Source organism: Arachis stenosperma, chromosome 7 (assembly GCF_014773155.1).
Source record: "Arachis stenosperma cultivar V10309 chromosome 7, arast.V10309.gnm1.PFL2, whole genome shotgun sequence".
In the NCBI taxonomy this organism is placed as follows: domain Eukaryota; kingdom Viridiplantae; phylum Streptophyta; class Magnoliopsida; order Fabales; family Fabaceae; genus Arachis; species Arachis stenosperma.
Genome location: NC_080383.1, coordinates 37,002,672 through 37,017,671, shown reverse-complemented (window position 1 = coordinate 37,017,671; position 15,000 = coordinate 37,002,672). Strand labels below are relative to the sequence as shown.

Sequence of the window (15,000 nt, the reverse complement as noted above, 5' to 3'; positions counted from 1 at the left end):
CAATGATATACATAAGTATCTCTATCTTTATCTTTATGTCTTATTCATCATCTATACCCATTTGAGTCTACCTGACTAAGATTTACAAGGTGACCATAGCTTGCTTCATAGCAACAATCTCCGTGGGTTCGACCCTTTGCTTCACTAAGAAATAAAGTTAGAATTGTCACTTTTAGTGGAAATTAGGATACTGTCTATGGATCTTGATGAATAAATGTCTTTGGCCATGAAAAAGAAAGAAAAAGAAGAAGAAAAAGCCACTGAAAAAGGGCAACCAAAAAGCAAAAAAAATTGAGAAAATAAGCTAGGCACCAATGGTTTGAACTTCTGAGACAAATGCCTGTGGTGTTTATGTATTAAGGATATGCTTGGATGAATAGGTTCTGAGGAGTGTTTCAACACTTGGTAACTTGGGTTAACTAACCCGGGATTATCAACCAAAAGTCCATTATCAAGAGCAACCTAAATACAAAACATTTAGTCACACAAAGAGGTGCTGGGCACCAATGTCTCAAGAAGAAATGTGAACTAAAATGCCTGTGGTGGATATGTGTGAGCACTGATAAGGAAAGAAAAATGTCAAAAGCTTGTGCAACACATGACACTGAGCAACAAGGAGCAAATAAGCTCAAAGAAAAAGAAAAACAAAGAAAAGAAACTTGCCAAGGATATGTGAATAACAAGAGGCCATAGCAGTGTTTTAGTGGAAACATAAAAAGTGACATTCTTACCTAAGAAACAATAAAGTGATGCTGCAACAACTTTCTGCATGAACACCCCATTAATCAATGTCAATTACTTATTGATATGGCTAATGAATTTACTTTCTGTTTCATTCTTTCTTCTCAATAATTCAGAACTTGCTTGGGGACAAGCAAGGATTAAGTTTGGTGTTGTGATGCCAAGGCATCTTAGGCTAGTTTCACTAGCCTTTTTCTTTTATTTTTAGTTGTTTTATGCATTTTCTTGAGCCTTAAGTAATCATTTGGGCCAAATAGTCATGCTTGTCTTAAATCATTCAAACATGAAGATTTTGATGCAAATTCCATGAGTTTTTAGTTATATTCCTTGAATGCTATGAATGGAAGAATTCTCATGAAATTTTGCAAGACTTTGATGCAGTTGTTTGGATGATTTCAGGGAAGAAGAGGCTAGGCAAGGAAGCTACAAAATCAATAAAGGAAGCTTGAATATCACATGTGGAGTTTAAGCTCCAGTTTAAGCTTAAACTGGAGCTTAAACGTGTTATATGGAACAGCTTGACCATGCCTTCTTCAAACATAAATAACTTGAGCTACAAAACTCCAAATGAGGTGATTCAAAATGCATTGGAAAGAAGACATCTAGAGCTTTCCAAGCATATATGGCATGCATGGTGGATACTAAAAATTGAGGGAGAAAACAGCCCCGTAATGTGCATAGAAGAGCATAGTACCAACATGCAATCAGGCCAGCTGACCTCTTCACCTTCCATGGAGTATAACTCGAGTTGTAGAACTCCAAATGATGCGCTTCCAGTTGCATTGGAAAGTAGACATCGAGAGCTTTCCAACGATGTATAGAAGTATGGGGTGGACAATGCAACTGAGCTCCCAAAATTGGCATTTTCGAGCACGTTTAAGTGACTTAAACGTTGGCTTAAACGCTGTCAAACCAACCAGCAACCTTGTCACCTTCAATCAAGCATAACTTGAGCTTTAGAGATCCAATTGAGGTGCTTCTAGTTGCGTTAGAAAGCTGACATCCATAGCTTTCCAACGAGGTATAATAGTCTATATTTGGCATCAAATTGGCAAGGTTGACAAGAGAACAAAGTGACGACTCAAGAAAGGGGGGGTGCAACGTTTGAGTGTAGTTTAATGGATCATTATCCTTTTTGGATCAATTATGTCACTCTACCCTTCAAGCAAGCAAGGCCCATCAACAACACCAAATCAAGGCCACAAGAATCATCTAGAATAGTTTATTTTCATTTGATTGTAATTTGCTTTTAATTTCATTTTCATTTTGTAATTTAGGGAGCCTATTTAAAGGCCTTAGTTTCTGCATTTGAAATGAAGGGGATTGAAGGGGAATCCAGTCCCTGAGGGGCACTTTTTACAGGGGGAACTTTTTGATCATTTGGCTACTTTTTTTATTTTGTAATTGAATTCAGAGCTATGACTCACTAAACCCCTTTCATTGGGTTAGGGAGCTCTATTGTAATTCAATGAATCAATAATAGTTTTATCTTCTTCTTCAATCTTTTCTCTTGAATTTTGTTAGAAAGCTTCTCGATCTAATTCCATTGGGTAGTTGTCTTGGGAAAGAAACTACCCATAATTGGAATCCTTCGGAACCTTGGGAAAGGAATGGAGGATTCATGCTAGAGAAGCTTTCTCACAGTGAATTGGATTGGGGTTTGGATGGATATTGTGACATGTAATCCTACCAAATTGTGGTTCATGAAACTGTGTGGTATAATCAGTGATCGAGCATCATCTCTTCTTATAAACATTTAAACCAAGGGATTGGGAATTTGTTTGTTTTTAGAGAGAATTGGTGAGCCAAGGGATTGGGATCCAATCATATAAGATTGCCAAGCAAAATTCAATGAATGCATTGGTTGAGGAAGGGATAAAACGTTTTGATTCGGAGATCTCAATATCTCCTGAAACCCAATGAATTCCCCATTTCTGATCTACCACTTTCTCTTACATTCTGCAATTAAATTCATGCAATCACCCCATCCCTTTTAATTTCAGCAATTTAGCTTCTCGCTCTTTAATTCATGCAATTTTACATTCCGCAATTCTCATCTAAATCTTGATTCCGCTCAACTAGAACATATTTCTAATCCGAATTGCTCACTCAACCAATCCTTGTGGGATTCGACCTCACTCTATTGTGAGTTTTTACTTGACGATAACCGGTGCACTTGCCGGAAGGAATTTTGCCGATCGTGCAATTTCCTAAATCGTAGCATATCAAGTTTATGGCGCCGTTGCTGGGGATTGGTTTTCGATTGACAATTCATCAATTGGAAGTTAACTAGATTGAGCAACGTTGCAACGGCCCCCAGCCAACGTTGCAACGCGACCTGCCTCCGTTGCAACGGCCACAGCCAACGTTGCAACGCGCCCTGCCTCCGTTGCAACGGACCCCAGCATCCGTTGCACCGCGCCAGCATCAGTTGCAACGGCCCCCAGCCAACGTTGCAACGCGACCTGCCTCCGTTGCAACGGCCACAGCCAACGTTGCAACCTGCCCTGCCTCCGTTGCAACGGACCCCAGCATCCGTTGCACCGCGCCCAGCATCCGTTGCAACGGCCCCCTGCCAACGCTGCAACGCGCCCTGCCTCAGGTGCAACGGCCACGTCCAACGTTGCATGGTGCCCTGCCTCCGTTGCAACGACCCCAGCCAACGTTGCAACGCGCCCTGCCTCCGTTGCAACGAGCCCAGCATCCGTTGCACCGCGCCCAGCATCCGTTGCAACGGCCCCCAGCCAACGCTGCAACGTGATGACAAGTCATCTTAGTCTAGTTTCACTAGTCTGTTTCTTTTGTTTTCACATGAATTATGCACTTTCTTGAGGCTTAAGCAAGCCAATTTAGGTAGATTTTCATGCTTCCTTTGATTGAATCAACCATAGATAAATTTATGCAATTTCATGAGGTTTGATGCCATAATTGGTGCATATTAGGATAGAATGATCATCTTATGATTTCAAGCATAGCTTTGATGTGTTTGGTTGATTTATGATAGGTGAAGAAAGCTTGGAAAAGGATTGAAGTGAGAAGGAATGGCTAGAAGCTAAGAGAAGACAATGAATCAAGTGAAATTGAACCAGGAATAAATGAAGTTGGAGTTGAAGTTAGCCCTCAAACGTTGGCACAAACTTTTGGACTTGAAGTTAGCCTCAACGTTAGCCCCCTAACTTGGAGGCTAACGTTGGAAGCTAAAAATTCCTCCCAGGGTGCTTCACGTTTGCGCCAACGTTAGCCCCCTAACTTGGAGGCTAACGTTGGCATGAAGATTTGCTCCCAGGGCTGCCAACGTTTGCGCCAACGTTAGCCCCCTAACTTGGAGGCTAACGTTGGCATATGAATTGTTCTCCAGGGGCTGCAACATTTGCGCCAACGTTAGCCCCCTAACTTGGAGGCTAACGTTGGCGCCACACCAACACAAAGCAAGGCCAACGTTAGGGTCAAAGTTAGCCCCCTAACGTTGGCACCAACGTGAAGTGCAGAAGATTGGTGTTGCTGCTAGAAAAAGTTGGCCTCAAAGTTAGCCCCCTAACTTTGAGGCTAACTTTAAACCCAACTTTGCAAAACTCAATCCGGTTCAATTGATTCACTTGGGTCTCTCTCCAAACTTCAAGAGCAATCAACCAAGGCCTCTTTCAACCCAATTCCACCAAGAGCAAAGGCCCAACTCAAGGCTTGAAGATCAATTGAAGAAAGTGTATAAATAGGCTAGAATTCAATTTATTCGGGGAGTTCCCTTTTTAGAAATTTTTCAGAGAGCTTTCCTTTAGTTTTTGAGTTACAGAGTGATCTTTAGTTTCTTGTTTCGGGGGAAGGAGAATTCCATTCTCTTCCTCTTAGCTTTGTTGCTTTTAATTTCAATCACACTTGTCTTGGATCTTGGGTTGGAGAATTGAAGGAATTCTGTTTCAATCTCATCCTTGGATCTCTTTTTACTGCTTAATTGATTTTAGTTCTCTGTCAATTGTTCTTCTTCTATTTTCTCTGCAATTTATAATTTCATTGCTTTTGTTCTTGTTGGATCTAGGAAGGCATTGAGATCTAGACTTGGTTTTCTAGTCTCTGGGTCCTGAGATCCAATTTCCCATTCCAATTTTCTGTCTCTTGCTTTACTTGTTCATTTAATTTTCTGTTTTGAATCTGATTCAACCCCAATTCCCATCTACTTTTTGTTTGATGCAATTTAACTTCTCTTTGTTTAATTCCTGCAAATCCAAGTCCCAATCCCCTTTACATTTCAAGCCATTTACATTTCTTGCAATTTAAGATTTTGCAATTTACATTTCTTGCACTCTAAGTTTCTGCCATTTAATTTCTTGTTTCTTAAGATTCAGCACTTTAATTTCTGTTCTCTTTAAATTCATGCCAATTTCCATTCCCTTTACTTTCAATGCAATTTAAATTCTGCAATTCACCAATCAATCAACCAAATCTTGATTCGCTTGACTAAATCAACCACTGAACAAAAATTGCTCAATCCTTCAATCCCTGTGGGATCGACCTCACACCCGTGAGTTTTATTACTTGATGACACCCGGTGCACTTGCCGGTTAGATTGGTGTGTCTTTGGGAGAGATTCATTTCTCAACCCAAAAATATCCCATCAAGTTTTTGGCGCCGTTGCCGGGGATTGATTAGATTGACAATGATTAAGTGAGGTGGTAAGTTTAGATCAAGCACTTTTTCTTTAATTTTGATTAACCCACTAACTGTTTGAATTTTTGCTTAAACTAACTAAACCTTCAATTTAGCAGTAGATTGAAGTATCATTGGTGTGTACATTTCTTATGATATGCTTGTATGTCAGGTACACGAAGAACCACACTAAATCTTCATGAACAAGATGAGAGGACCCTCAGGAGGTTAAGGAGAGCTGAAAGAGGAAAGAATATTATTGGAGAAGAGGAATCAGAAGAAGAATTTCATGAGATGGAGGAACATTCAACTAATCCACCAGGAGGAGCAGGGAACAACAATGAAAACCCACCTCAGAGGAGAGTTTTGGCTTCCTACACCTTTGCCAATCCTAGACATTGTGGGAGCAGCATCTTGGCTCCAAATGTCAATGCAAACAATTTTGAACTTAAGTCACAACTCATCACTTTGGTTCAGAATAATTGCTCTTTTGGTGGAGGATCACTTGAAGACCCACATCAACACTTATCCACCTTCCTGAGGATATGTAACACTGTCAAAACTAATGGAGTGCCTCCTGACAGTTACAAATTAATGCTATTCCCATTCTCTCTCAGGGACAAGGCCACACAATGGTTGGAATCATTTCCAAGAGACAGCATCAACAACTGGGATGACTTGGTAACCAAGTTCCTTGCCAAGTTTTATCCACCACAGAGGGTTATAAGGTTGAAGGCTGAGGTACAAACATTCACACAAATGGAGAATGAACCCATCTATGAGGCATGGGAGAGGTACAAGGCTCTAGTCAGAAAATGTCCTTCTAACATGTTTAATGAATGGGAGAAGTTGCAAAACTTCTATGAAGGCTTGACACTGAAGTCTCAGGAATCCTTGGATCACTCAGCTGGAGGTTCCTTACAGCTCATGAAAACTGCAGAGGAGGCTCAAGAACTTATTGATATGGTGGCCAACAACCAATACTTCTTTTCTCATCAAAGAAGTCGCCAACCATCACAGAGAAAAGGCGTAATGGAGCTAGAAGGAGTGGATTCAATCCTGGCTCAAAACAAATTAATGCAGCAGTAAATTCAACAACAATTTGAGCAAATGACCAAGAGAATTGACAACCTCCAAGTTGCAGCAGTCAACACTAGCCAACCATCAGCCACATGGGGACAAAATGAAGAAGTCCAAGAAGAGCCACAGCAAGAACAAGTTCAGTATATGCATTCTAATTCAAATGAAGTTTATGGTGATACATACAACCCTTCATGGAAAAATCACCCCAATCTCAGATGGGGAGATACTCAAAACCACCAACAACCATGGCAGAGGAACTCAAACCAAAACAACCCAAGACACAATCAAAATTTCAACCAGCAGCAAACAAACCAAAATACCTACAGAAAACCTCAAAACAATTACCCCAATCTCAACCAATACCAATCCACTAATCAAAATTCTTATCATCCACCAACCACAGCTCATAACCCACCACAAGCACCACCTGAACCCCAAAGAATCACCAACTTGGAAACCATGATAGAAAAAATGATGAAACTCCAAGAAATGACAAACAAAAACCATGAGGCCTCCATAAAGAACCTAGAAAGGCAGATCGGGCAAATTTCCAAGCAGATGTCTGTTGAGAGACCTTCAAGCTCACTGCCTAGTGACACAATCCCAAATCCCAAGGAGGAATGCAAGGCGATCCAATTGAGAAGTGGGAGAATATTGACGAGCAACAATGACACTACAAAGAAACAAAAAGAGAGCATCAAAGACCCAACAGAGGATGAGAAGCAACCAAAGGAAGCTAAGGAGCAAGTTGTGGTGCCAACCAAAAGCAATGAGAAACTCAAAGAACAGGAGAACCAGCCACATAGCCCAAAGGAAAAGACTCAAGGACAGCAGCAAATAGGAAAGAGCATCACATCTCCATTGCCATATCCTCAAAGATTCAATAAAGAGGTTAAGGACCAACATTTCCACAAATTCCTTGAAACCTTCAAGAAGCTGGAAATAAATATCCCTCTAGCTGAAGCACTTGAGCAGATGCCTTTGTATGCAAAATTTTTGAAGGAGCTCATCAATAAGAAAAGAAGTTGGCTTGAGAAGGAAACCATATTACTCACTGAGGAATGCAGCGCCGTGATTCAACGAGGTATTCCACCAAAACTCAAAGATCCGGGGGGTTTTGTAGTGTCGTGCACCATTGGAAAAACAAATCTCAACAAAGCTCTCTGTGACCTTGGTGCCAGCATCAATTTAATGTCTCTTTCAATGATGAGAAAGCTTGATATAGAAGAGCTCAAACCCACCAGGATGTCATTAGTTATGGCTGACAGATCCATTAAGACACCTAATGGAATTGTGGAAAATTTGTTGGTGAAGATTGGGGAATTTATCTTCCCAGCAGATTTTGTGATTTTGGATACTGAAGAGGAAGGAAGTGACTCTATCATTTTGGGAAGGCCATTTTTACACACAGTAAGAGCCATCATTGATGTAGAAAAAGGAGAGATGATCTTCAGAATCCATGATGAACAAATGATCATAAATGTTTTCAAGTCAATGCAAAACATCCCTGAGCAAGAGGATTATGTCAAAGTGGATATGATAGAGAGTTTGGTGGAAGAAATACTGGAAGAAAGTTCTCAGGAGGAAGAAGGAAATCAAGGTGCAACAGAAGAACAAGTGGCTGAGACCTTCATTGAAGATGAGAAACAGGACAGGGAGGAAGAAGTACGGAAACAAGAACTGAAGCCATTACCCTCTCATCTCAAATATGCATTTCTTGGCACTTCAGAAATCCTCCCAGTGATCATCAACTCGTCTTTGACAAAGAAAGAAGAAGGAGAGCTTCTGGATGTTCTCAGGACTCACAAGGATGCCTTAGGATGGACAATTGATGACCTGAAGGGCATCAGCCCCACAGTATGCATGCATAAGATTCTTTTGGAAGACAATTCCAAAGCAGTGATTCAACCTCAGAGAAGACTCAACCCTGCAATGAAGGAGGTCGTCCAGAAGGAAGTGATGAAATTATGGAATGCAGGAATCATATACCCTATTTTCGATAGCTCGTGGATAAGCCCAGTCCAAGTGGTACCAAAGAAAGGAGGGATGACAGTCATTATTAATGAGAAAAGTGAACTCATTCCAACTAGAACTGTGACAGGGTGGAGGATGTGTATTGACTACAGAAGGCTGAATGATGCCACACGCAAAGATCATTTCCCACTTCCTTTCATTGATCAAATGCTCGAAAGGTTGGCTGGCCATGCTTATTATTGTTTCTTGGATGGATATTCTGGGTATAATCAGATAGTGGTGGACCCAAAGGACCAAGAAAAGACTTCATTCACATGCCCAGTTGGAGTTTTTGCTTATAGAAGAATGCCATTCGGATTGTGCAATGCCCCAGCTACTTTTCAAAGGTGTATGCTTTCCATTTTCTCAGATATGGTTGAAAAATTCTTAGAGGTTTTTATGGATGATTTCTCTGTCTTTGGTGATAGTTTCAATACTTGCTTAAACCATCTAACTCTTGTCTTGAAACGATGCCAAGAAACTAATTTGGTTTTAAACTGGGAGAAGTGCCATTTCATGGTACCTGAGGGGATTGTTCTTGGTCATAAAGTTTCAAGAAAAGGGATAGAGGTTGATAAGGCAAAGGTTGAGATAATAGAAAAACTCCCTCCACCAATTAATGTGAAATCTGTTAGAAGTTTCTTGGGGCATGCAGGATTTTATAGAAGGTTTATCAAAGATTTTTCTAAAATAGCCAAACCTTTGAGCAACCTTTTGATGATTGATCAACCTTTTGTTTTTGATAAAGAGTGCCAGCATGCTTTTGAAACTTTAAAACAGAAACTCACAACAGCACCAATCATCACACCTCCGGATTGGAATCTGCCATTTGAACTCATGTGTGATGCAAGTGAGATTGCCATTGGTGCTGTACTTGGACAGAAGAAGGGAAACTTGCATCATGTCATATATTATGCAAGTAAAGTATTGAATGAAGCTCAAAAAAATTACACTACAACAGAGAAGGAATTGTTGGCTGTAGTCTATGCATTTGATAAGTTTAGATCATACTTGATAGGATCTAAAATTGTGGTTTATACTGATCATGCTGCTCTCAAGTATTTGATGTCAAAACAGGATGCCAAACCAAGACTCATCAGGTGGATTCTACTCTTACAAGAATTTGACATTGAGGTAAGGGACAGGAAAGGCACCGAAAATCTAGTTGCTGATCATTTGTCAAGGCTGCCACCAGAAACAATCCAAAAGGCTTCATTACCTGTGAATGAAAGCTTCCCAGATGAACATCTTATGCTGATCCAACAAACACCATGGTTTGCCGATATAGCTAACTACAAAGTGGGAAGGAAGATACCTCAAGAATTCACCAAGCAACAAGTGAAGAAGCTGATCAATGAATCAAGGAAGTTCTTGTGGGATGAACCTTATTTGTTCAAAAGAGGTTCTGATGGAATAATTAGAAGATGTGTCCCTGAGAGTGAAATGCAAGACATATTATGGCATTGCCATGGCTCTACATACGGCGGACACTTTGGTCCAGAAAGAACAGCAGCAAAGATACTACAAAGTGGGTTCTATTGGCCAACCATCTTCAAAGATGCCAGGGAGTTTGTCCACCAATGTAATGAATGCCAAAGAGCAGGAGGATTAACAAAAAGGAATGAGATGCCACAGAACTTCATTTTGGAAGTAGAATTGTTTGATCTATGGGGCATTGATTTTATGGGACCCTTTCCCCCCTCTTATTCATTCAAATATATCTTGGTAGCAGTGGAATATGTTTCAAAATGGGTGGAAGCCATAGCCACAACTACCTGTGATGCACAAGTTGTTCTTCAATTCTTAAAGAAGCACATCTTTACTAGATTTGGAGTACCTAAGGGTCTCATCAGTGATGGTGGTGGTCATTTTTGCAATAGACAAATGGAGAAACTTCTCCACAAATATGGAGTTATTCATAAGGTAGCCACACCATATCATCCTCAAACTAATGGACAGGCAGAATTAGCAAACAGGGAACTGAAGAAGATCCTAGAAAAGACAGTTGGTAGCACAAGAAAGGATTGGGCTAGGAAATTGGAAGATGCACTTTGGGCATACCGAACAGCCTTCAAAACTCCCATTGGGAAGTCCCCATTTCAATTGCTATATGGCAAATCTTGTCATCTCCCTGTAGAGCTTGAGCACAAAGCCTTTTGGGCCACCAAACTTCTAAATCTGGATTCTGAAGCAGCAGGAGAGAAAAGATTGTTGCAGCTGAATGAGCTAGATGAGTTTAGGCTAGAAGCCTATGAAAATGCCAAGATATACAAGGAAAAAGCTAAAAGATGGCATGACAGGAAGATTGAGAAGAAAGAGTTCAAGCCTGGACAACAAGTTCTCTTGTATAACTCACGGCTCAAGATATTCCCTGGCAAGCTTAAGTCTAAATGGACAGGTCCATACTTGGTGACTAAGGTCTTTCCTTATGGGAGTATTGAATTGCTAGATGAAGCAACAAAGAATCGGTTTACAGCAAATGGACATAGAGCAAAGCTATACCTAGGGGGGCAATGGAACAAAGAAGCAGAGGTTCAGAGCCTAAATCCTCCTTGAAGCAAAAACAGAAGATGTCAAGCTAATGACAATAAAAAAGCGCTTGTTGGGAGGCAACCCAACCTGAGGTAGTTGTCTTTTTCGTAGCATTTCTCAATAAAAATGTTGAATAATTAGTATGCATTGCAAGGAACTAAGTTTGGTGTTGCACACCAAAAACAATTTAAGGGAAGAATGTAGGTTTCTAAGTTTGGTGTTCCACCAAAACTTCATTCAGAAACACATTCTAACTTCCTACACATTACTAGTTTCAAGCAATCAGACAAATTAATCAACCATATAATTGCTTTTTAGTCCTAACTCTATGACCTGTAGCAAGAACATAAGAATTTGCCCAGAGTCAAAATGACGAATCAGAGGAAGTAGCAAGGAATTTGGCATCATGATTCAAAATGGGCATAACAAAAGGATGAACAAAAGAGATGCAAACCAATAGGTTGTATATACACTTAACTTTTGCTATTGAGTAATATTTTGAGTATGTTCTGTTAAAGTGTCTTTTGGGTTCAGACATAGTCTTTGCATTATCTTAAAATAAGTAAGCTAGTTTAAGTTTGTGCTTGTGTGTTCACTTTCACTTAACTAAGAGCATGTTCTGTCCCCTGCATCTTTAATTCAATAAAAGAAATGTTTGATTGTGAAATGAGATAGTTCTCTGTTAGAAATAAGTAGAATAATAGTAAGTGGTGGTATATGTGTGATTGTATAAAAACTCACTGATTAGTGAATAAAGAGCTAGGATGTCTTTTTCTAAGAATAGAGTGATCTACTGTCTATGAATCTCAATAAGAAAATCCTTGGATCAAAAGAAAAAAAATAAAAAGAAAGAAAGGAAAAAAAAGATAGCCAAAAGATGGCAGAATCAAAGAAAAAAAAAAGGGAAACAAAGCTGGACACCAATAGCTTGAACCTTAAAAATATATGCCTGTGGTGTCTATGTATTAGGATCTGCTTGGACTACTAAGCTCTTTGGAGTGCTTCAACACTCGGTGACTTGGATTAACTAATCCGGGATCATCAGCTGAAAATCCACTATCAAGAGCAACCTAACTACAAGGCATTTAGTAACTAGAAAGGTGCTGGGCATCAATGTTTAAAAGGGAAGGTAAGCCAAGTGTCCATGGTGAATAATGTGTCAAGTATACAGAAAAGAAAATGAACTTGCTACACATGACACTCAAATAAAGCTTTGAACAAAGTGATAGCCAAGGATAAAGGAATAATGAGAGGTCATAGCAGTAGGTTACTTGAAGCTTGAAGGAGACTTTCTAAAGCCTAAGAATCAATAAGAAGTGAGTATGTGCATATCAACATAAAATCCCATGAACTATCAATAACATTCTGCTAGCATGAACATCTCTTTCCAATTCATTCTTTCTTCCTAATAATTCATTTCTTGCTTGGGGACAAGCAAGCTTTAAGTTTGGTGTTGTGATGACAAGTCATCTTAGCCTAGTTTCACTAGTCTGTTTCTTTTGTTTTCACTTGAATTATGCACTTTCTTGAGGCTTAAGCAAGCCAATTTAGGTAGATTTTCATGCTTCCTTTGATTGAATCAACCATAGATAAATTTATGCATTTTCATGAGGTTTGATGCCATAATTGGTGCATATTAGGATAGAATGATCATCTTATGATTTCAAGCATAGCTTTGATGTGTTTGGTTGATTTATGATAGGTGAAGAAAGCTTGGAAAAGGATTGAAGTGAGAAGGAATGGCTAGAAGCTAAGAGAAGACAATGAATCAAGTGAAATTGAACCAGGAATAAATGAAGTTGGAGTTGAAGTTAGCCCTCAAACGTTGGCACAAACTTTTGGACTTGAAGTTAGCCTCAACGTTAGCCCCCTAACTTGGAGGCTAACGTTGGAAGCTAAAAATTCCTCCCAGGGTGCTTCACGTTTGCGCCAACGTTAGCCCCCTAACTTGGAGGCTAACGTTGGCATGAAGATTTGCTCCCAGGGCTGCCAACGTTTGCGCCAACGTTAGCCCCCTAACTTGGAGGCTAACGTTGGCATATGAATTGTTCTCCAGGGGCTGCAACGTTTGCGCCAACGTTAGCCCCCTAACTTGGAGGCTAACGTTGGCGCCACACCAACACAAAGCAAGGCCAACGTTAGGGTCAAAGTTAGCCCCCTAACGTTGGCACCAACGTGAAGTGCAGAAGATTGGTGTTGCTGCTAGAAAAAGTTGGCCTCAAAGTTAGCCCCCTAACTTTGAGGCTAACTTTAAACCCAACTTTGCAAAACTCAATCCGGTTCAATTGATTCACTTGGGTCTCTCTCCAAACTTCAAGAGCAATCAACCAAGGCCTCTTTCAACCCAATTCCACCAAGAGCAAAGGCCCAACTCAAGGCTTGAAGATCAATTGAAGAAAGTGTATAAATAGGCTAGAATTCAATTTATTCGGGGAGTTCCCTTTTTAGAAATTTTTCAGAGAGCTTTCCTTTAGTTTTTGAGTTACAGAGTGATCTTTAGTTTCTTGTTTCGGGGAAGGAGAATTCCATTCTCTTCCTCTTAGCTTTGTTGCTTTTAATTTCAATCACACTTGTCTTGGATCTTGGGTTGGAGAATTGAAGGAATTCTGTTTCAATCTCATCCTTGGATCTCTTTTTACTGCTTAATTGATTTTAGTTCTCTATCAATTGTTCTTCTTCTATTTTCTCTGCAATTTATAATTTCATTGCTTTTGTTCTTGTTGGATCTAGGAAGGCATTGAGATCTAGACTTGGTTTTCTAGTCTCTGGGTCCTGAGATCCAATTTCCCATTCCAATTTTCTGTCTCTTGCTTTACTTGTTCATTTACTTTTCTGTTTTGAATCTGATTCAACCCCAATTCCCATCTACTTTTTGTTTGATGCAATTTAACTTCTCTTTGTTTAATTCCTGCAAATCCAAGTCCCAATCCCCTTTACATTTCAAGCCATTTACATTTCTTGCAATTTAAGATTTTGCAATTTACATTTCTTGCACTCTAAGTTTCTGCCATTTAATTTCTTGTTTCTTAAGATTCAGCACTTTAATTTCTGTTCTCTTTAAATTCATGCCAATTTCCATTCCCTTTACTTTCAATGCAATTTAAATTCTGCAATTCACCAATCAATCAACCAAATCTTGATTCGCTTGACTAAATCAACCACTGAACAAAAATTGCTCAATCCTTCAATCCCTGTGGGATCGACCTCACACCCGTGAGTTTTATTACTTGATGACACCCGGTGCACTTGCCGGTTAGATTGGTGTGTCTTTGGGAGAGATTCATTTCTCAACCCAAAGAACCCCAGCATCCGTTGCACCGCGCCAACATCCGTTGCAACGGCCCCCAGCCAACGTTGCAACGCGACCTGCCTCCGTTGCAACGGCCACAGCCAACGTTGCAACGCGCCCTGCCTCCGTTGCAACGACCCCAGCATCCGTTGCACCGCACCCAGCATCCGTTGCAACGGCCCCCAGCCAACGCTGCAACGCGCCCTGCCTCCGTTGCAACGGACCCCAGCATCCGTTGCACTGCGCCCAGCATCCGTTGCAACGGCCCCCAGCCAACGCTGCAACGCGCCCTGCCTCCGGTGCAACGGCTACGGCCAATGTTGCATGGCGCCATGCCTACGTTACAATGACCCTATCCAACGTTGCAACGCGCCCTGCCTCCGTTGCAACGGACCCCAGCATCCGTTGCAACGGCCCCCAGCCAACGTTGCAACGCGACCTACCTCCGTTGCAACCCCCTCGGCCAAGGTTGCAACACGCCCGGCCAAGGTTGCAACGCCCCCGGCCAACGTTGCAACGCGCCCGGCATCCGTTGCAACGCCGCCGGCCAACGTTGCAACGCGTCCGGCATCCGTTGCAACGGACCCCAGCATCCGTTGCACCGCCCCCAGCCAACGCTGCAACGCGCCCGGCATCTGTTGCACCGCCCCCAGCCAATGCTGCAACGCGACCTGCCTCCGTTGCAATGCCGCCCAGCCAAC

At 41.1% G+C, this 15,000-nt stretch overlaps 1 protein-coding gene across 1 annotated transcript in view; it reads left to right on the top strand.

Moving 5' to 3' along the window:
- Positions 1-15,000, top strand: part of LOC130939711 (uncharacterized) — a 36,508-nt gene that overhangs the window by 10,996 nt on the left and 10,512 nt on the right. The window contains exon 2 of the mRNA XM_057867798.1: positions 7,081-8,130. Within this exon, the coding sequence (XP_057723781.1) occupies positions 7,081-8,130 (1,050 nt within the window). The remainder of the gene's footprint in view (positions 1-7,080; positions 8,131-15,000) is intronic.